Source organism: Prunus mume, linkage group LG1, assembly GCF_029339155.1.
Source record: "Prunus mume cultivar Tortuosa linkage group LG1, ASM2933915v1, whole genome shotgun sequence".
NCBI lineage: Eukaryota > Viridiplantae > Streptophyta > Magnoliopsida > Rosales > Rosaceae > Prunus > Prunus mume.
The window spans coordinates 19,310,780-19,333,378 of record NC_142698.1 but is presented as its reverse complement, the minus strand read 5'-3'; the positions used below and the strand labels follow the sequence as shown (position 1 = coordinate 19,333,378).

The following is a 22,599-nucleotide window of genomic DNA, read 5'->3' as shown; positions in this document are numbered from 1 at the left end:
CGATGGTACCTTTTCAATAACAAACTGGGATATAATAAAAAAAGGGCAAGTCAGGAGCTACTATATCCCAAAACAAACTGGGATATATCAAAAAGGGTAATTAAGTCAGGAGCTATTATCCCAAAACAATAAAGGAAAAAGAAGAAATAGATAGTGATTTACTTGATCACAGAGACCTATTCGGAATCCAAACCCCACCAAAACCCATTGGCCTATGTGGACTTCCCCAGCAAATATTTTCTCTCGCATTCAGCCTTTCCCATATAAATATGAAAGACACGTCTCCCTCGTATAAATACCCCACCAAAAAAAACGTTATTAGTTTTCACGGCGTTAACAAAAACTCATTCTCTTTCTCTGTGTCTGTGACTAGGGTAACATTCTCTTTCTCTCTGCCCTGTCAGTGCCTAGGCTTTCAACTACTACCCAAACATTCTCTCTGTCTTTGCTTACTTTGTAGGCATAGGGATTGAACAAGTATCCAAACAATTGGCTACGATGACAAACAAGGTCAACATGGAGGAGATAATCGCCCACAACATGAAGGTCGCCAGGTCTGATGACCCATATGATTTGAGCGTTCTCCGTATGCACCTACGCACGAGTATCTTTCTATCTTATTCTTATTCTTCCTTTTTGTTGCCCTTCTCATCAATTTACTGCAAATAAAATTTCGTTTCTTATTTTGTTCCAGTAATGATTATGAGATTGATGGATGAAATTCGTAGCCTAGTTTTAATCGCTAAATGAAAGTAAATCTAAAACCCTGATTAAATTCTAAGTTAATAATTATGCTGATTTACAACCCTAGATCAGACAAAAACCAAGATATTTTTTTTTCTTTTTTATATAAAAAAATCCAGAGTGAGGCCGCAGAGAAGAAGAAGCAGCCGCCGCTAATTGGGGTGGGGGGTTGGCTGTGAGCAAGATAGAAGACTCTAGGAGAGCCAAATAAGTAGAAGAAATCATTGATCACTTTAAAACAACCGACTCTGAAATTGAAATAAAAGGGATTAGACTATTTCAAATTGTCAAGGCTGAAATTAAACTACTTCAACTTTGTGTCCTATTTTCTGTTTAATTTTCCATCATAATTAAGTTATTCCATCCGTGAGATTTCTAAAATATGATTATTACTATGATAATTATGTAAAAGAACAAAGCTTTCTTACCTATGAGTCTTGGCGTTGTCTTTTCACAGCAAAAGATTTACAAGAAGCTTGGCCGGTGCTAAAGTCTGCTTTAGAAGAGTATGGCATTTCATGTGCATTGGATGTGGTATGTTATAATAAATGTTGCTTTTAAATTTGTGCTCATATTGAGTATTTTAGTTATGCACATATTAAGGTTTTTTTTAAACCATGGTTAGGATCAATATTTCATCACATTCACGACAACCAAGGCTAAGGACTCATATGCTATTCTCGACTCTAGATATCTTATTCGACTTTTGTCAGCAGGAGTTCCTCCACTTCGGGTACAAATTTCAAATCTATTCTTCAAGTTCAATTGATTTGCTAAGGCATGCCAATCATATTTGGACGCTGAATGCTAATTGCTTATATATGTTATTTTATGTTAGAATATTTACATCTCAATGAAAAGTTTATGTTCAATTTATCTAACTTTAATTGTAAAAACTCATGTTGGCTTTCGTTATTGCTTGAATCCTCCAAGGATTTCTGTTCTCATTGCATTGTTTAAGGAAAAAAAAAATCTTCTATTTATTAAGCTTCTGATTTGAGTGTGCAACATTTTGATCCAGGCAGTAAAAGTAATGAATGGATTGCCATGCTACCTCGTCTACACTGGGTATATTTTCAATGGGCTTTGCAAAAAATTTGGTATCAAGCCGGTAGGTATTTCTTAAGTTTCCTTCCATTTTTTATTTCGTACAATCTTTTATGTTCTTATAAGCATTCTTATGTAGTTATGAATCAGCATCTGTAAATTGCAGATATAGTACAAATGGTTATGTAGCTATAACATGGCATTTAGAGTTGTTGTTTGACCTTAGAAAGGTTTACAATTGGTTAGGGTGTAGTGATAAAAGAACTAAACAATTATATGAGGAATATGGACTTTCTGGTGTTCTGCTCTCTATCCTATAAAAATTATTACTCAACAGCTCTTCGTTATGCTGGACATATGCAAAAGCTCAGTTTTATGTTGTTCTTTAATATCTTGTAATGTGTGTGTGCAGGATAAGTATGAATCTAGGAAGAAACTGCTCATGAGTCTCCCGGTACAGGTGCATAAAAGCATTCTAGATCCCGTTTACATTTCTTTGCTTGTTGTTTCTGTATTTGTTCTTTTCTTTTTACAATGTAATTGGGATGCAGGAACTTGAAAAAATGACATGCTGTAACATTTATCTCTGCCCAAAGGTTAGTGTGTTTTTTTCTTCTTCATACTTTTGATGGTTGTGTTTGGAAATTTATTTTATCTAGTCTTCCCACATGCTGAGGTAGAGTGAGAAGAGAGTTATGACTTTTAATGATTTTTATTTTGTGTGTAAATGAATAGGATCACTTGGTTGCCGTTATGGGTCCAATTCGAGGAATGAAGCTAGTCAGGAAGATTGTGGAAGACTGCATTGTTCATAATATTCCTCCGGCACCTCGTGTAAGGAGGCTTGCAAATTACATTCAAGCGATTAAAGGTGTTGAGGCGTTGAGGTTATGATGACCAATCTCGAAAATGAATGTTGGGTTTTACTGCTCCAGTTGTGGTCGTTTAATCCATGAGTTTACACTACACTTCAAGATGATCAATTCTATAACTAAATAACTAGGAATTGATGAATGGATTCTGCTTCTGAGAAATTTATCATCTACTTTTTGAGATGCTTAATTTGTTGTACTCCAATGTAATGACGTGTTTAATCCTTCACTAAGCAATATCATCTACCTACAGTAGAGTATTATTATCTAGCTATCTGAAATCAGAGTGCAGTGCAGTTGGCCCCTTTTTAACTTTAGGGCATCCGATCATTAATAAAGCGATCAACCAGCTTTTGCCTTTTTTTCTTATTCCATCTAGCTTGAAGAACAATAAATGAAATGAAATATTTAAGGAAAAAAGACTCTAGCATAAATGAAAGGAGGACAAGTCAGTTTTTTATTTGTGGTGGTCGTCTCTTGTTTGTATGAACGACGGCCTTTCTTTATTTATCACCTATACAGCTTTTATTTTATTTTTAATTAATGCAGCATAGTGCAGCGAGAGATGTTGGGAGAAATATGTTTTTTTATTTAAATATAACATTACGGTAATTCCACGTTGGATTTGCTTTGATAATACTGCCTCTACATAATTGAGAGTATAATTCCCAAGTTTATTTGACTCCAATGCAAAAGGCTTTGATGCAGTGCAGCTCCACAGAAGAGGTCAATGGGACAGATATTTATAAAAAAGGGATAATCAAAAATCCAGATATATTGCCCAAGGTCAAAGCTATACGTGTGGCTAGGTTTTTGCGTTCAAATAATATCCAGATATATTGCCCAAGATCAGAAAGAAAAAAGAAAAAGAATTTTGCTCTCATGTGGATTAAGATTAAGCAAGGAAAACATATCATCCCATTTTGCAATGGCAGTGCGTGGGAGAGAGGTGACTGGGTTAGGTTTTCCTGGGTTTCAATTTGAAGGGTTGGATTTGGTGTGGGTATATCATATATGGGCAATTTTGGAACACTGAAAAGACCAATGCTGGGTTCAAAATTTCAAATAGAAAAGCTCTCTCTCTCTCTCTCTCTCTCAAAAACAGCCCAAAACAAACTATTAGCGCAAATGCGGGCTTATATGAACCGCAGCGCTGTTGGCAAATCTTATTTTGGTACGTGCACAACCATTGAAGAGACTTATTTGGGATAGTTTGATATTTACTCCAAAGTCAGGAGGACCTACTATCCCAAAGCAAACTGGATATTCAAAAGGGCAAGTGAGGAGGAGCTATACTATCCCCTGGATATCGAAAAGGGCAAGGCAGGACCTACTGTCCCAAAACAAAATGGGATATCAAAAAGGGCAAGTCAGGACCTACTATCCCAAAACAAACTGGGATATAAAAAAGGCTAAGTCAGGAGCTATTATCCCAAAACAAATAAGGAATGGTGGTTGATCACAGATCGCTATTATATATACAGCCCTCTCTATCTCATTGTGTTCCAGGTTTAAGATAGTGCATGCACAACAATCAAGCTTCTCGATCATCTTTTTCCTTGTTTAAGATAGTGCAAGCTTGTCGATCTCCTTGCTTCGGTTCTTGCTGCTTCTATTTCCGTTCTTTCTTCGCAGTTTGTGATTTTACTTACGGTAATGGATGAACAAGGAGGAGCACCACAATCACCTTTACCCCTCCCCGAATTTGATGATGCTACGATTGGACATTGGGCTAGTCATTTACCTGATGTGGCTGGAGTGATGGAAGTCATAGAGCGAGCGGAAGACCTTCCAGGAATTCCGTGGCCAGACCACGTTGAATTGGAGGAACATCAACTTCAGGGAGTAGCAGACAATGACGGTAACGCAGTTTGCATGGAGGAGGATCAACTAGCAGCCAATGACGTCCGTAACGCAGTTTGCGAGGAGGATGATCAACTTCAGGGAGTAGCAGACAATGACGGTAACGCAGTTGGCTTGGAGGAGGATCAACTAGCAGCCAATGAAGTCGGGTTAGTACTAAGCGAGTGGACGGATGATTGGGCTAGTGAACTTGATAATTATCAAATGGATGAACAAGGGGGAGAGTCAGTGGATTTTGACGCAGCAGCCTTATCCAATATTTCCCCATACTACGTGGATAATTCAGGAAATTGTTACAAGTTTGGCGAGGAGAATCAACCCCAGGAGGGAGTAGCAGCCAATGGCGGTAACGTAGTTGACGAGGAGGAGGATGAACTAGCAGCCAATGACGTCGGTAACGCAGTTCGCGAGGAGGAGAATCAACTAGCAGCCAACGACGTCGGTAACGCAGTTCGCGAGGAGGAGAATCAACTTCCGAGAGCAGAAGCCAAGGAAGGCATACAAAGCGAGGGGGGGGAGAGCTTGCGGTATGTATCCTACTTTTTCTTTTGATGTTACAATAATATGTTACTCCCTGAATTGCAAGCTTGTGAAAATCCAAAGCAAGACCCGCATATTATGCGACTTAATTACCCATTCTCAAACAGTTCTTCTTTTTTTCTTTTTTCTTTTTTTCTCAAACAGTTCTTCTTAATTGTTTATTAAAAAAATCAAATCCTTATTTTGAGGTTTTATTGATCATTTTATTTTCAGGTGTTCCTACAAGTTGATTGTGGTGCGGCATAATGACGAACTAGTTATTGAAGCAAACGAGTTTTGTAATGTGGGATTTATAAAGATGCATATTGAATTTTTGCTACGGATAAGTGAAAGGAAGCAAGCCCTATTCTCCAACGGCAAATATCTTAATGATAATTTGCGTACACTTGAGAGCATTGAAAGGTTTGTTGGAGAACAATCCCAAAATAACCCAACGAATATATTTTATATAGATATAATTGAATCAATACAACAATAATATAGCTGACTTGAATTGTAGATTAGAAGTACCACCCTTGTGCTTGTAGTTTGATAGGAGTGTCTAAGGCGATTTCTGCAGTTGTATGAATTCACAGTTCAAAGCTCTTTGGTTTGACAGTCATTCTGACACCTCTTCATCCAACAGTTATGTTAACTTCGATTTTGCAGAATTTTCAATTAATAAAAATAAATTATTAATTAAATCAGCCAACACCCATGACGCTCAAACCATGTTGAGGCTCAAGTTTGCCTCCATTAGGCTCATAATTTAGTAATTCTAATGCTTATAAACTATGGAAGAAAGTGGGACTACATGCAAGTGTATTTTCCTATACAAACTCTAACAGGGTTTGAATCCAACCCACGCATCCGAGAGTTAAGTACCATTGCCCCGATCAATGAAATTGAATCAAAGATCCAGCCATTGAAGGCCACCTCTGCCGCCCTCCACGTCAGCCCTCCCACGGACATCTGCGGCGGCGGTGGCAGGGTGGGGAAGTAGATTCCCCTTTTCCGTGATGAGACGTAGTGCCGTTTCTAAGAGGGCTGCACCAGCTACACCACCAACATCAGCTTCTGATGAAGAAACTAAAGATGATCCTGACTATGTAGCGTCCGACTCCTCACCATCTATTCAAGGCTCATCACATCCAACGGATTATAAGGGACGGCCACGGCCGCGGCCTCAGCGCTGAACCGGCAGCTCGTGTTTTGGGATCAAATTGTTACCTTTAACTTATAATCTATGCGAGAGACGAGAGATAGAATATTAGGTTATAATAATTTATGCATGCAAGAGATAGATCTAGCTAGATATGAATTTTATTTACATTCTAAGTAATAAGAAATAAACTAAAAGATTGTCTTTCCGAAATAAGTATTTTATTTTCTATGAACGCCTAAGTTCCAGTACGTATCCTCATGGTCGGCATCATCTTCTTTATCTTTTCCTTGGACTACCGCAAAATAAATAATGCCGTTTAACCTCATCAATGGTTAAGTATATATAGGCAAAATAATTTTATTTGAGGGACACTCTTTAGAGTATTCTACTGCATATTTACATAGGTAATTATATCATACGTATCCACATGCACTTACAAGTGGCCATCATAAATATTTTATTTTGTATTCTTTTCTTGCCGTCATTCCAAAACTTCAAGTAGCCATATCAAATCCTTGAACATAGAAATAAATTAAATAGACAAGAAAATAGAAGACTGAGTTTGTGAATACGGTGGAAACACCTAACAGTTCTAGCAAAAGTTTTGGTGACAAGGTAGGGATTTCTTGGGAGCCTTTACAGGGATTGATCTAATTAAATTTCGTGAGCCTATATTATGCGGGATATTGTATAATGTTCAATACTATATTTACGTATTGTGAACTATGGTGCTTCAAGAAAGTTGTTGGGTAGAGAAGATAATAATGGAAAAGAGGGTAATGGATATAATCTTTTGTGTAGTTGAGTCTATTAAAATTTCAATAATTTAATTGAGTAGATAAATGGGCATATGGCGGGTATTGTAGGTATGCTTGTCCAATTATATGAATTAACGATTAGAATTGAAGAGCATTATGCATATTATTATATATTATTATTATTAATGATAATCTTTAAATTTAAATATCTACAAAATAGATGGTTTGGATTAGTGAAATGAGAGTGTTAGAGCTTTATTTATTGTAAAGTTGTAAGATTTTGGATCTATTTTTATAAGAGAAGTTCATTTCAAACCCTATTTCGATTTTATTTTATTTTATTTATTTTCACGCAGAGTATGACCCCTATAATGGGTTTCAAGAAAGTACCAATAATTTAATTGAGTAGATAAATGATATCGGATTCAAGTGATTTTTTATCTAGATAATCTTTAAATAAATATCTACAAAATAGATGGTTTGGATCTGCAGAGTAGGCCCTATTTCCCTCAATGGAAGCTCTCTGTATAGGTTTAGAGTTTATGGGATCAAAGTGTTACCTTTTAACTTATAATTTATGCGAGAGATAGAATATTAAGTTATAATAATTTATTCGAGAGAGGGATTAAGTTATAATTTTTGCATGCCAAGTAAAAAGAAACCAAAAGATTTTTTTCGAAATAAATATTTTTTTTTATGGTCACCTAAGTTCCAGTATCCTCATGGTCATCATCTTCTTTTCCTTGGAGTAGTGCAAAATATATATGTTTACCCGTTTTGATGTAGTGTCTTCGATGGTAGGGTAAAAGTTCCTCATTGACTTGAAAACCATTTGTGGTCAACAAGTCAACTTTCTTTTATGTTTAAGCGTGCCACTGTTAGCGGTTAGAAATCCCTAACATATTGTAAAATGTAATAACTTGCGCTCCAGGTTTTGACCAAGTGATTGTGAATTTGGGTGAGGACTATCTCCTAAGTAAGTTCTTTTCCCGCCTCAGACAGGTGAGGACTTTATCATTCCCCACAATAAAACTGGTAAGTTTAGCCAAAACTACGTGTTTGAAAAATAAAACAAACGAGTTCAAGGAGAACTATTTATTATACAACAAATTAAAGAAACTGTCAAGTCTGGGAAGACATCAGAACATTAGATTAAAATTTCTACATGGATTCTCATCTGTTACTCAGGCTGGACTGGATCTATCTGTACTGGAATTGCATGTTAGCACCTTCAACTAACAAAGATTAGCAAGAAATCGATACCAATGTTGAAATTGGCATAGCTATAATCAGTTTGAGCTATGGAGAGGCTTGAAAAATGGGCAGAACTGAAAATTTGAGTCTATTCTGCCTATTATGGAGACTATCTGCATGAGATTACACCAGTATGGTGTCTTTGTTCTGTTTGAACTGAAAATTCCCCAATCTGGACTGGATGAAAGTGGCTGGATTGGCAGTTGATGGTCTGGAATTGCACTTCAATACATGTTCTACTTGATTGAGGAAGACCTATAAGCTATTCTGATGAGCTTAAGACATCAAGGTGTCTGTGAGCATTTGTTGAGGTTTCCATATGATGAATAACCTGACTTCTGTCTAGTTCATCTGTTATGAACTGAATTTGTAATGTTAAAAATCTGAGTTCGTCTTGATTCTGCTGAGCTGAATCGCATTTGCAACTAGAGAAATCTCGTTTTCTTCTTTGTGAGCCGCTTCTCTAGACTTAAAGTCAGAAATTTGAGTTCTGCTTGTTTTCTTGAGAGTTGGACTGCTCCTGTAAGCTTGATAGCTAATTGCTTTTAAATCTGAAGGCTGTTGAGATCGTGTGATCTTTGCTTTTTATCAATTTGAAGGGTAAAATAAACCAATAGAGCACATAGTTTTTTTATAGCAATAGAAATAGCCCAAGAGTTGACTGGGCTGGTGTTCAGAAATTAGGCTCAAACAATATAATGTCGTTTAGCCCTCATTAGTGCTTAAGTATATTGATTGTGAGTTTTGGTGACTCAATTAGTTTCTGAAACAAACAATATTGTTACTTGTATTTGAGGGGATCTTGGAGTTATGGAGAACACATATTACTGTTTATTTACAAGTAAAACCCTTTACTTGATACTCAATAAAGAAGCATTAACAATTCCTAAACCTAGAGGACAATTTGAACCAGTTTTCCAACTCTTAATTCACCTGGATTTCAAACAGCTGTGTAAAGATTATCTGTAAGAAAATATTACTGTTATAAGCAAAACAAACGAGCTTTCTAATTCTTCACCTAGATTATCTATAAATAAAAAAACAATATTTGCTAACAAACAATCACCGATTTCCATGCAAGACCCTTTCTCTGATGATCAAGGATGCATATTCGCTATTCCTAAACCCATTAGGACCATCACTTGTTTGATATCGGGATTTTCCACTCTCTTTTTTCTTTTCTTATAAATGAACTCCTCCTATGTGAATGAACGAGGAATAGGCTCTGAAGAGCGCATTATTCGTTTTTCACCTTAATTTGTACCAGAATCAGTAGTTGATCACGTGAACAAGTAAAAACAGGAGATCGATTGTGTAAACTTATAAAACTTGTAATATGTTTGTGAAATTAATTGCCAATCGGCCCCTTTGTAATTCAATTCATTCTGATAGTGAATATGGTACGTCCTACTGATTGTTGTTCTGATTATCTTCTTCCTCTTCAACTCATTAAGAAACAATTTATTTTCCAAAATTTAATTATGAAAAACAGAACCATATTGGGTGTTTTTTAAAAATAAAGATGAAATAAAATATAAAAAACATTTCAACAAATTCATCCCAAGGAAAAGGTTTCGGATTTTCATTGCTCAGTTCATTCCCGCAACTTTGATTTATACAAGCCTATTTCTGTGGTATCAAGGAGTAAGACATTTCCTCATCAAAACAAAACAAGTACGACAAAAAGAATGTTCCAATTGTGTTCAAGGGGGCATTGAACCTACAGAAACTGCAATATACAATCGAACCATTTACATCACACAATCTACAACAACTTGGAAGGCACTCTCGTTCACCTTGCAAGCCTGCCATCTCGATGCAGATCCTTCCAGCATATCTCACGACCACATTCCCCACACACAGTAGTGCAACCAATTTTTGTCCCCTGACTTCTAAGGGTTAGCAAATGTGAAAGATTAGTGCATTTCCGCTGCACAGAAATATCCTTCGCTTTCGATTCAGCAAGGCTGCTCATCTCTGGTGCAGATGAGGCCACATTTAGTGCAGCTGGCTTTCGGTCGACTGCAGATTCATTGAGAGGAACTCTCTGCACTTCCTCCCATTCCAATGCTCTCCGATATACTTCCCAAGCCATGTCTTGCTCCTCCTTTGAGAGCTTTTCCTCTTCATTCTCTTGCAAAAGAGTCTCATGTTCGTGGAAATTGGCAATCCACCTGAAACGAGGTAGTTCATCCGTAAGAGAGTGAGTGAGGCGGGTAAAGTTGCCAGTGGTGGCCGCTGTAACCAGGCAACAAAATCATATACCAATAGATTATGAAAATACTAAGAACATGGAAACATACCTTGGATAGTGCTTGCCAAGTAAACCTTCCATTAGCTTGTCAGAAGAGCAACTGCCTTGAGAAAGAGGCACTTTGTGTTTAGGCAAAATTTCAACTTCACCAGTCATATTTTGGTCCGAGCATCCTTTATCTTGGCCAAGCTCATGGTTCTCATCATCACCGAATTCAAAAAGATGCAACATCTCTTCCTTAGATATTGTCCTATGTACCTGTTGTCTATCAACAACCCTTGCAGCCAGGCCCTCCTTCGTTACCTATTTGCCACATTTCCTTTGTTAAAATTTCATTCACATAATAGAACCATACACCCAGTTTGTTCTCCCATTACCTGACGCTTATAAATTTTTTCTTCCATGGTTCCATGTGCCATCAGTCTGTAAGCGAAAACCGGCTTTGTTTGGCCATACCTGAAAATGGAACAAATACATTGTTTAGAATTTGTCACATTGTTCGTGAAAGATTCCATGCTTGGTAGAGGAAAAATATTCATCAGGCTTACTGTCCCCTGTCCACCAAGGACTTTGACATGATATAACTACGCGTAAGAATTAGAGGGGTGGGACCATCTTGAAGAGCATTTTCTGGCACAAGCCTAAAGCTTTCTTATCTATTTCCCAAAAATAAAGGAGGAGATAAATCTCCTGCACCCCATCTCCAAATTTAGCCTACAGTCCACAACGCCATTCATAAAATAGCCCCACAGTTTAACTTCTTATACTTCACAAGAAACCAAACCCCAAGGCCTCTAATTGTTGCACTCAATTCAATACATAGTTTCATAATTGCAGCTACTCATCTCTCTTAAAACCTAAAACCTCAAACTGTCCCTCCAAGTTACAAAGTTCACCAGCTTTTAATGTGATATACCCCCAAAATTACACTATATCAAGGTGCACTTACTAAACAAGCTGAGTTGAGGACTACAAAAGCATAAATGTAAACTCACCTCCAAGCACGGTATATAGCCTGAAGATCGTATGTCGGATTCCAAGAACCATCAACTATGATTACACGATTAGCAGCATGGAGATTTATCCCCAAAGATCCAGCTCTGGTGGAAATCAGAGTGCATTTCACCCTCTTATTTAGGGGATCATTAAAGCGCTCAACCAACTTTTGCCTTTCTGAGCTCTCTGTTCTTCCATCTAGCCTGAAGAGCAATAAAAGAAACAAGTGAAAAAGACATAAGTAAAAGGAAGTGTCAATTTTAGTTAAAGACCATCGTATTTACATCTATAGCAAAAAAAAGGTCAAAATAAGGACGATGGGTAAGGACTTACGCCCAACATTCAAGAAAGGCAAGAAAGTGATAATGGACTGGATAAATAAGTGAGAACCTCACGGCTACATGATTTACTAAACAAAAAGGGGCCACGTTATAATCTCTCTCTTCTAAAGTTTTTCATATCCCACTACCAAAGCAAGAACAAGATACAGAGCACAAGCCAAGCTCTTGGACAAATAGGGAATTCATTTGATGAATAAAATTACAAACTCAAGAAGCCGACAAGAAAACCTATGCTGTCGGACAACTGTAAATTGTTTTCAGTAATACGTACCCACCTGTACCAATCTTTTCCTTTCTTCCAAAACTTCCATTACTTCCCATGTCGAGGTAGTCTTGAAAGGTAAAGTTCTACGAGGTCAAGTGTTGGTATGCTCTGGCTAAACACCAACGCCTTATCGCCCACATCAGAACACATGGTCAGAACGTCAAGCAGCAATACCATTTTGCCACTGTAATCAAGCTCTTTATAATTATTCTCATGAATAAGATCATTCCACCAATCCTGATAAGTGATATATGGTTTGCAATACGCTCAAAAAAAAAAAAAACAACAACAACAACAATAACAAACAAAAGTAAGAAATTGTAACTCCTTTTTAGAGATCTGTTTCTGGATTTCAGCACCCTTATGGCAATACAAGGATGCACCTCACCATATCAAGGAGGCACTTATTTGGGTGCACCTATTCCTCGTGAAAGGTGGTTACAAAAAGCGACACTTCAGATGGTCATGACACATCTCAAGTATAGTCAAATAGAAGAGAAATCAAATATTAATGAAGTGCAGAATTGCATTTAGTCCATATCCCTACCTTTTGAAAAATGTCACCATCCTTTTTCCCTGGCAAAATATCATTGATCTTCCTCTGCTTCTCTGTAAAGCAAGATATGTTACCATTATTAGATACTGTGAAGGAATTATTCTCAAAAAGATTACATACATGCAACCAAACAAATAAGAAAAAATAGTCTCAGCCATACTAAGGTATGAGAATGTTAATGCCGATGCGAAATTACAGCAGCAGTAGCATTTTTCACAGTTTGTGTCCTTATTAATTTGCAGCCAGCGGTTCATCAAACTAGCACGACTTGACAAATAAGACAATTTAGACAGGTTGAACAGAAATTTAGTGCACAGCCACATAGATATGGATGTTCCCTGATAGCCAAGCACAACTATAACTTTGAAGATAACAGGCCCCTTAAGACTCCTAATCTTGTGGATTTCTACAAGCCCGTCATGTGCAAAATCAACTTATATTGAGAGGTTGTAATTGCAGGGAATTGAACTCAAGGTCTCCTACTCTGGTACTATGACCAACTTTGTTGGTTTACCGATATTGCCAAATGCTTAACCTTTTATTCTGACACATTAATCATCAGCCTTCATATTTATCCCAAAACATACTGGGATCGATATATCAAAAAGGGTAATCAAGTCAGGAGTTATTATCCCAAAAAAATAAGGAAAAAAGAAGAAATAGATTATACGTCACCCTCATCAAAAGCAATGACCAAAATCATCAAAAGCCCATCAAAATCCATTATACGTCACCCTCGTATAAATACCCCACCAAAAACACGTTCTTACTTTTCACGGCGTTGACAGAAACTCATTCTCTTTTTCTGTGTTTGTGCCTAGGATAACATTCTCTTTCTCTCTGCCTGTCATACGCTTTCAACAACTACCCAAACATTCTCTTTATCTGTGCGTAGGCTGGGGATTGAACAAGTATCCAAACAATTAGCTACGATGACAAACAAGGTCAACATGGAGGAGATAATCGCCTACAACATGAAGGCCAAGTCTTACTGCCCATATGATTTGAGCGTTCTCTGTATGCCCATTAATATATGCAGGGGTATCTTTCTCTCTTCTTCTTATTCTTCCTTTTTGTTGCCCTTCTCATCAATTTACTGCACATAACATTTCGTTTTCTTATTTTGTTCTAGTAATGATTATGAGATTGATGGATGAAATTCGTTGCCTAGTTTTAATGGCTAAATTAAAGTAAATCTGAAACCCTGATTAAATTATGCCAATTTACAACCCTAAATCAGACAAAAACCAAGACTATTTTTCTTTTTCCTTTTATATTAAAAAATTCCAGACTAGGTGCCTGGGCAATAAGATTTATCTGAGGCAGCAGTAACTCACGGAAGAAGAAGCAGCAGCAGCAGCCCGCTACTTGGGGTGGGGGAGTTGGCTGTGAGCAAGATAGAAGACTCTAGAAGAGCCAAATAATTAGAAGAAATCATTGATCACTTTAATATATTGTCTCTCTCATGCACCTGTTTCATTCTGATCATAGATGTCTGATGAAAATAAAAATTATGGTAAACATGGGTGTTGCAATTCTTCCTTGCTGTGTTTGGAACACTCAGATGAAGTAAAACAACCGACTCTGAAATTGAAATAAAAGGGATTAGACTATTTCAAATTGTCAAGGCTGTTGTGTATGAAATTAACTCTTTCATCTTTGTGACCTATTTTCTGTTTAATTTTCCATCTAAGTTATTCCATTCATGAGTTTTCTTAAATATGACTATTACTATGATAATTTTGTAAAAGAACAAAGCTTTCTTACCTATGAGTCTTGGCGTTGTTTTTTCACAGCAAAAGATTTGCAAGAAGCTTGGCCGGTGCTAAAATCTGCTTTAGAAGAGTATGGCATTTCATGTGCATTGGATTTGGTATGTTATAATAAATGTTGCTTTTAAATTTGTGCTCATATTGAGTATTTTTAGTTATGCACATATTAAGTTTTTTTTATAACCATGGTTAGGATGAGTATTTCATCACATTCACGACAACCAAGGCTAAGGACTCATATGCTATTCTCGACTCTAGATATCTTATTCGACTTTTGTCAGCAGGAGTTCCTCCACTTCGGGTACAAATGTCAAATCTTATGTTATTTATTCTTATCTGTAACCTATCTATTCTTCAAGTTCATTGATTTGCTAACTCTCCCTCAAGGCAACGGCATGCCAATCATATTTGGACGCTGAATGCTAATTGCTTACATATGTTGTTAATTTTATGTTAGAATATTTACATCTCAATGAAAAGCTTATGTTCAATTTATCTAACTTAAATTATAAAAACTTACGTTGGCTTTCCTTTTTGCTTGAATCCTCCAAGGTTTTCTATTCTCATTGAAGTGTTTAAAGGAAAAACAAAAAAAACAAAAAAGAATTCTTCTATTTATTAAACTTCTGATTTCAGTGTGCATCATTTTGATCCAGGCAGTAAAAGTACTGAATGGAATGCCATGCTACCTCGTCTACACTGGGTATGTTTTCGATGGGCTTTGCAAAAAATTTGATATCAAGCGGGTAGGTATTTCTTAAGTTTCCTTCCATTTTTTATTTCGTACAATTGTTTATGTTCTTATAAGCATTCTTATGTAGTTATGAAGCAGCATCTTTAAATTTCAGGAGTACTATAACATGGCATTTAGAGTTGTTGTTTGACCTAATGTGACAATAATGAGGAATATGGACTTTCTGGTGTTCTGCTCTCTATCCTATAAAAATTATGACCAACAACTCTTCGTTATGCTGGACATATGCAAAAGCTTAGTTATATGTTTTTTTTTTAAAAATATCTTGTAATGTGTGTGTGTGCAGGATAAGTATGTTTCTAGGAAAAAACTGCTCATGAGTCTCCCAGTACAGGTGCATAAAAGTGTCCTAGATCACATTTACAATTTTTTGTTTGTCGTTTCTGTATTTGTTCTTTTGTTTTTACAATGTAATTGGGATGCAGGAACTTGAAAAACTGACATGCTGTAACATTTATCTTTGCCCAGTGGTTAGTGTGTTATTTTTCCTACTTTTGATTGTTGTGTTTGGAAATTTATTTTATCTGGTCTCCCCACATGTCCAGGTGGAGTGAGAAGAGAGTTGTGACTTTTAATGATTTTTATTTGCTTGTAAATGAATAGGATGACATGGTTGCCGTTATGGGTCCAATTCGAGGAATGAAGCTAGTCAGGAAGATTGTGGAAGACTGCATTGTTCATAATATTCCTCCGGCACCTCGTGTAAGGAGGCTTGCAAATTACATTCAAGCGATTAAAGGTGTTGAGGCGTTGAGGTTATGATGACCAATCTCGAAAATGAATGTTGGGTTCTGCTGCTCCAGTTGTGGTCGTTTAATCCATGATTTTACACTACACTACAAGATGATCAATTCTATAACTAAATAACTAGGAATTGATGAATGGATTTTGCATCTGAGAAATTTATCATCTACTTTTTGAGATGCTTAATTTGTTGTATTCCAATGTAATGACGTGTTTAATCCTTCACTAAGCAATATCATCTACCTACTGTAGAGTATTATTATCTAGCTATCAAATCAGAGTGCAGTGCAGTTGGCCCTCTTTAACTTTAGGGCATCCGATCATTAAAGCGCTCAACCAGCTTTTGCCTTTCTTTCTTATTCCATCTAGCCTGAAGAACAATAAATGAAATATTTAAGGAAAAAAGACTCTAACATAAATGAAAGGAGGACAAGTCAGTTTTTTATTTGTGGGGTCGTCCCTTGTTTGTATTAACGACGGCCTTTTTTTATTTATCACCTATACAGCTTTTGTTTTATTTTTAATTAACGCAGCATAGTGCAGCGAGATGTTGGGAGAAATATATTTTTTTATTTAAATATAACATTACGGTAATTCCACGTTGGATTTGCTTTGATAATACTGCCTCTACATGGCTTTCGCGTTGAGATTGAGAGTATAATTGCCAAATTTATTTGACTCCAATGCAAAAGGCTTTCATGCAGTGCAGCTCCCCAAATATCCAGATATATTGCCCGAGGTCAAGGCTATAAATGTGGCTAGGTTTTTGCGTTCAAATAATATCCAATCCAGATATATTGCCCAAGATCAGAAAGAAAAAGGAAAAAAGAATTTTGCTCTCATGTGGATTAAGATTAAGCAAAGGAAAACATGTCATCCCATGTTGCAATGGCAGTGCGGCAGGAGAGCGGTGACTGGGTTAGGTTTTCCTGGGTTTCAATTTGAAAGGGTTGGATTTGGTGTGGGTATATCATATATGGGCAATTTTGGAACACTGAAAAGACCAATGCTGGGTTCAAATTTTCAAATAGAAAAACTCTCTCTCTCTCTCTCTCTCTCTCTCTCTCTCTCAAAAACAGCCCAAAACAAACTATTAGCGCAAATGCGGGCTTATATGAACCGCAGCGCTGTTGGCAAATCTTATTTTGGTACGTGCACAACCATTGAAGAGACTTATTTGGGATAGTTTGATATTTACTCCAAAATCAGGAGGAGCTAGCTATTATATCCCAAACCAAGCTGGATATTCAAAAGGGCAAGTGAGGAGGAACTATACTATCCCCTGGATATCGAAAAGGGCAAGGCAGGACCGACCATCCCAAAACAAAATGGGATATCAAAAAGGGCAAGTCAGGACCAACTATCCCAAAACAAACTGGGATATCAAAAAGGCTAAGTCAGGAGCTATTATCCCAAAACAAATAAGGAATTAATGGTGGTTGATCACAGATCTATTATATATACAGCCCTCTCTATCTCATTGTGTTCCAGGTTTAAGATATATAGTGCATGCACACAATCAAGCTTCTCGATCATCTTTTTCCTTGTTTAAGATAGTGCAAACTTGTCGATCTCCTTGCTTAAGTTCTTGCTGCTTCTATTTCCGTTCTTCCTTCGCAGTTTGTGATTTTACTTACGGTAATGGATGAACAAGGAGGAGCACCACAATCACCTTTACCCCTCCCCGAATTTGATGATGCTACGATTGGACATTGGGCTAGTCATTTACCTGATGTGGCTGGAGTGGTGGAAGTCATAGAGCGAGCGGAAGACCTTCCAGGAATTCCGTGGCCAGACGACGTTGAATTGGAGGAACATCAACTTCAGGGAGTAGCAGACAATGACGGTAACGCAGTTGGCATGGAGGAGGATCAACTAGCAGCCAATGACGTCCGTAACGCAGTTTGCAAGGAGGATGATCAACTTCAGGGAGTAGCAGACAATGACGGTAACGCAGTTGGCGTGGAGGAGGATCAACTAGCAGCCAATGAAGTCGGGTTAGTACTAAGCGAGTGGACGGATGATTGGGCTAGTGAACTTGATAATTATCAAATGGATGAACAAGGGGGAGAGTCAGTGGATTTTGACGCAGCAGCCTTATCCAATATTTCTCCGTACTACGTGGATAATTCAGGAAATTGTTACAAGTTTGGCGAGGAGAATCAACCCCAGGAGGGAGTAGCAGCCAATGGCGGTAACGTAGTTGACGAGGAGGAGGATGAACTAGCAGCCAATGACGTCGGTAACGCAGTTCGCAAGGAGGAGAATCAACGTCCGAGAGCAGAAGCCAAGGAAGGCATACAAAGCGAGGAGGGGGAGAGCTTGCGGTATGTATCCTACTTTTTCTTTTGTTGTTACAATAATATGTTACTCCCTGAATTGCAAGCTTGTGAAAATCCAAAGCAAGACCCGTATATTATGCGACTTAATTACCCATTCTCAAACAGTTCTTCTTAATTGCTTATTAAAAAAAATCAAATCCTTATTTTGAGGTTTTATTGATCATTTTATTTAGGACATCTCGCAAGTTGATTGTGGTGCGGCATAATGACGAACTAGTTATTAGAGCAAACAAGTCTGTGAATGTGGGATTTATAAAGCGGCATATTGAACAGTGTTTTCAAAGGCATGCCTTCGCGCGCGTCGGAGCGCGCGTCGGAGCGAGGCGGGAGGAAAATGCCCGAGGCGGTCGGCTGTTTCGCGAGTTGCACATTTAGCGCTGGTAAGGCGTGAGAAGGCGTTGCAAGGCGTGGCCAAGCGGAGGGAGGCGTTGCAAGGCGCACCATATCTAGAAACTTCTGAACATGAAGAAATTTTCAGGTCTGCAAATCCTCTGCGAGGAAGACGGCGACGACCCCCTTTTGTTTTTAGGTTTATTGTAATGAAACGACGTCGTTTGATTGAAGTGTTTAAAAAAAAATCTTAAACTGAAACGACGTCGTTTCACTTGCTGTTGAAAAAAAAAACGCTGTTTCAGTTTTTTTAACTTACCTTTATTGTAATAAACTTATTGGAAGAATTAATAACTTTTTTTTTTCTTTCTAACTCCAACCCGCTGTAGCTTTTCTACTTACCTTTTTTTTTTTTTTTTTTTTCTTTTCTTTCTTCCTTTCCCTATATTAATATATTAACACATGGACTATATATATATATTGTATAGTACATGTAGAACCCTAATTTCTACCCTTACTCCATCAATTTCAAGAATTCTCTTTATCTTTCGACTGCAAGTCTTTTTTTTTTTACGTACATGCATCATACTTGTATAATTTGACTATAATAAACTGTAATTTGAAGTTTCGTATAATTTTTTTTTCAATTTTTTATATATAAATATACTAGTTATCTTATTCGTTTATGTGATATAATAGAAATTTGACGTACATGCATCATATTTGTATCTTAGAAATATTAATGGTATTGTTTTATAGTTATGAATCGAAAAGATCCTGCGTGGAAGTGTGCAAAAGAAATAGTGGGGGAAAAAGCAAGTCCATAAGAGCGATGCTTATGGATGAAGATGATGACATAGATAAAGATCCTTCAACATTTGATAGTGGGAAATATTCTTGTCATATTGATACAGTTGATCAATATGATAGTGATGCTAGTTTGAATGATATTAGTGTTGAGGAGTGGGATGAGTGAATTATATTTTTGTTTTGATGTTGAATAAATATTTTATGTTTTGGGATTGATTATTATGCTTTGAATGACAATTAGTACTTATATTTGCTTATATTTAAAAAATTGTTATGGTTGAATAAGAATTAATTGTACAATTTAATCGTATTGTATTATTCATAAATTTTTCTTATTAAAATAAATTAATGTTCAAAAAGCTTACGCCTCAACGCTTCAAGGCTTACGCCTCACATAGCGCTACTAAAAACGCCTCGCATATACGCCTCGCCTTTGAAAACATTGATATTGAATTTTCGCTACTAATAAGTGAAAGGAAGCAAGCCCTATTCTCCAACGGCGAATATCTTAATGATAATTTGCGTACACTCGAGAGCATTGAAGGGATTGAATCCAACCCACGCATCCAGCTGTTAGAGTTAGAAGTACCATTGAAGGCGGCCATCACACCGGCCGCCAAAGACACCAAGACACCAACACTGCAGCCATCCTCAAAAGGCGGAACGACTCTTGAGAGAATTGAAGGGATTGAATCCGACCCACGCATCCAGTGTTAGAGTTAGAAGTACCATTGAAGGCGGCCACCGCCACAGCTTCTGCAGCACTGTTAGAGTTTTGAATAGGTTGAGAGAGAAGAAAGAATGCAGAGATAAAAGAGAGAGCAGAGGATGAATCAATTCGTATGAATTTCCTATTGCACTGTTCTGTATATTTTTTTAAATGAGCACACTATATGTGAGCTATATGTCTAGCTGGATACAATTACATCACTTTGTATCTCAGCCCTTCATCTATAACTGCTTAATAAAAACATTACACGTGGCTTATAAGCCTTTTACTACTAAAGCCTAACACCAATCATTTTGATTGACTAAGAGAATACACCATTAGCTGACCAGGCTTAATTCCATTTCCTATCAGCTCACTACTTACATTTCAACACTCCCCTTTAAGTTGTGAGCTGATTTCACACCAAGCTTCTCTCTAAGATAGCTGAACCGATCCTTGGCCAAAGCCTTTGTAAAAATATCTGCTAGCTGCTCATTCGAAGGACAATAGATCAAATCCACAGTTCCATCTTACAAAGCATCTTTAATAAAATGATACCTCCGATCAATATGCTTGGTTTTCTGATGGAAAACAGGATTCCTTGTAATGGCAATAGCTGAAATGTTGTCACAGTGGAGAGGTGTAGCTTCTATTTGAAGTTCTCCAAAGTCTTCTAGGACAAATCTCAACCAAATTGCTTGTGTTGTTGCTTCAGAGGCACTGATGTATTCAGCTTCTGCAGTAGAGAGTGCAACACAATTTTGCTTGACTGAGGCCCAAGCAAACACTCCACTCCCAAAAGAAAAAGCGTATCCAGATGTGCTCTTGCTATCATCCACTGAGCCACTCCAATCGCTGTCGCAATAGCCAATTAGAACTGCCCATTTTCCTTTCACATACTCCAGACCATAATCCAAGGTTCCTTTTACATATCTAAGGACACGTTTTGCTGTTCCAAGGTGTTTGCTAGTGGGACAATGCATAAACCTTGCAAGCAGACTAGCTGCAAACATAATGTCGGGTCTAGTAGCTGTGAGATACAGCAGACTCCCAACAATCCTTCTATATTGCTCTTCACTTGCCAAACCACTCCCATCATCCTTACTTAGTTTCTCCGAGGTAACTAGTGGAATAGACACCGGTTTACACTCACTCAAACCAAATCTGTTTAACAGAGTTGTTGCGTATTTCTTCTGATGAATGAATATGCTTGCTGGTGTTTGAATGACTCCCATTCCCAAGAAGTGATGCAAGAGCCCCAGATCAGTCATTTCATATTTCTCCTTCATGTCCTTCTTGAAGTCTTCTAACATCTCTTGATCATTTCCAGTGTAGACAATATCATCTACATAAATGAATACTATCAATATGCTTGCTTCACCTCTTGCTTTGACATAAAGAGTAGCTTCACTTTGGCTCTTTGTGAAATCACACTCAGCAAAATAACCATCAATTTCACTATACCAAGCTCTTGGCGCTTGTTTCAATCCATAGAGAGCTTTGTGCAGCTTGTAAACCTTGCTTTCACTCCCCTTCATCACAAATCCCTCCGGCTGATCTACATACACTTCTTCCTCTAAGACACCATTTAGAAAAGCTGACTTAACATCTAATTGGTACAGCTGCCAACTCTTCTGTGCAGCTAGTGCAATTAGAGTTCGGATTGTGTCTAATCTAGCCACAGGTGCAAACGTTTCATTGTAGTCTACCCCTGGTTTCTGAGAGTATCCTTTAGCTACTAACCTTGCCTTATTTTTCTGAACTGAACCATCCAGATTTAGCTTAGTTTTAAACACCCATTTAACCCCAATCACTGGTTTATCCATAGGCCTGTCAACAAGCTCTCATGTATCATTCTTTTCTATCATGTTCAACTCATCTTTCATTGCCTTCATCCATGACTCATCCTTCACAGCTTCTTCAAACTTCTTAGGCTCCATTGTGCACAGATTGCATTGTGCCAAAATGTCATCCAACTTCCTCCATTTCAAAGGAGTGTGATCAAAGTTCTGAGTGTCTTCTAATCTGCTGCTTGCCTTGCTTGATCCTCCATAAGAAACTGAGTCTAAAGGTATGAAACCAGAATTTCTATTTCCTGCAAGTGTCTCAAACATTTCCACTGGAGTATTCCTAGGCTGCACTTCTTCATTCACCATTATCACAGAATTTTCAGTTGTTTCCTTCCAATTCCAGGTTGCTCCTTCATCAAAAACAATATCTCTTGACAATATAAGTTTTCTAGTGGCAGGGTCAAACACTCTATAACCCTTCTCACATGTTGCATATCCAACAAACACTCCCCTTGTGCTTTTGGCATCCAACTTCTGTCTACTTTCTTCTGGTTTATGCACAAAACACACACTGCCAAATACCTTCAAATGAGCAACACCTGGTTTTCTTGTACTATACGCTTCAAAAGGAGTCTTGTCTCTAAGAGCCTTGGTAGGACACCTGTTCATAATGTACACTGCAGTGTGTACAGCTTCTGCCCATAAGTAATAAGG

The 22,599-nt window shown here is 37.5% G+C and overlaps 4 protein-coding genes across 6 annotated transcripts; 3 read left to right on the top strand and 1 right to left on the bottom strand.

Moving 5' to 3' along the window:
* Positions 1-463: 463 nt before the first annotated feature.
* Positions 464-2,944, top strand: LOC103318859 (KRR1 small subunit processome component homolog). 2 transcript variants are annotated; one of them, XM_089044313.1, is made up of 7 exons: positions 464-586; positions 1,202-1,278; positions 1,370-1,477; positions 1,766-1,855; positions 2,204-2,251; positions 2,343-2,387; positions 2,527-2,944. In XM_089044313.1, the coding sequence occupies exons 1-7, from the start codon at positions 499-501 to the stop codon at positions 2,683-2,685; spliced, it is 615 nt and encodes a 204-aa protein (XP_088900439.1). In that variant the 5' UTR covers positions 464-498; the 3' UTR covers positions 2,686-2,944. The 2 variants fall into 2 exon arrangements, with proteins under 2 accessions (XP_088900439.1, XP_088900438.1); XM_089044312.1 differs by having other exon boundaries at positions 464-604.
* An 883-nt stretch (positions 2,945-3,827) lies between these two features.
* On the top strand, positions 3,828-6,048 carry LOC148921226 (uncharacterized). The gene is made up of 3 exons (XM_089048402.1): positions 3,828-5,053; positions 5,280-5,468; positions 5,847-6,048. The coding sequence occupies exons 1-3, from the start codon at positions 4,320-4,322 to the stop codon at positions 6,046-6,048; spliced, it is 1,125 nt and encodes a 374-aa protein (XP_088904528.1). The 5' UTR covers positions 3,828-4,319.
* Positions 6,049-9,776: 3,728 nt separating this feature from the next.
* LOC148921225 (protein CHROMATIN REMODELING 20-like) lies at positions 9,777-12,242 on the bottom strand. The gene is made up of 5 exons (XM_089054110.1): positions 12,089-12,242; positions 11,472-11,675; positions 10,854-10,932; positions 10,526-10,779; positions 9,777-10,396 (listed from the first exon to the last, which is right to left on the bottom strand). The coding sequence occupies exons 3-5, from the start codon at positions 10,893-10,895 to the stop codon at positions 10,015-10,017; spliced, it is 678 nt and encodes a 225-aa protein (XP_088910236.1). The 5' UTR covers positions 10,896-10,932; positions 11,472-11,675; positions 12,089-12,242; the 3' UTR covers positions 9,777-10,014.
* A 1,162-nt stretch (positions 12,243-13,404) lies between these two features.
* LOC103318714 (KRR1 small subunit processome component homolog) lies at positions 13,405-16,170 on the top strand. 2 transcript variants are annotated; one of them, XM_008220131.3, is made up of 7 exons: positions 13,407-13,675; positions 14,431-14,507; positions 14,600-14,707; positions 15,063-15,152; positions 15,447-15,494; positions 15,586-15,630; positions 15,764-16,170. In XM_008220131.3, exons 1-7 carry the CDS (start codon positions 13,567-13,569, stop codon positions 15,920-15,922), a joined length of 636 nt encoding a protein of 211 aa, XP_008218353.2. In that variant the 5' UTR covers positions 13,407-13,566; the 3' UTR covers positions 15,923-16,170. The 2 variants fall into 2 exon arrangements, with proteins under 2 accessions (XP_088900412.1, XP_008218353.2); XM_089044286.1 differs by lacking the exons at positions 15,447-15,494; positions 15,586-15,630 and having other exon boundaries at positions 13,405-13,675.
* The last annotated feature ends 6,429 nt before the right edge of the window (positions 16,171-22,599 follow it).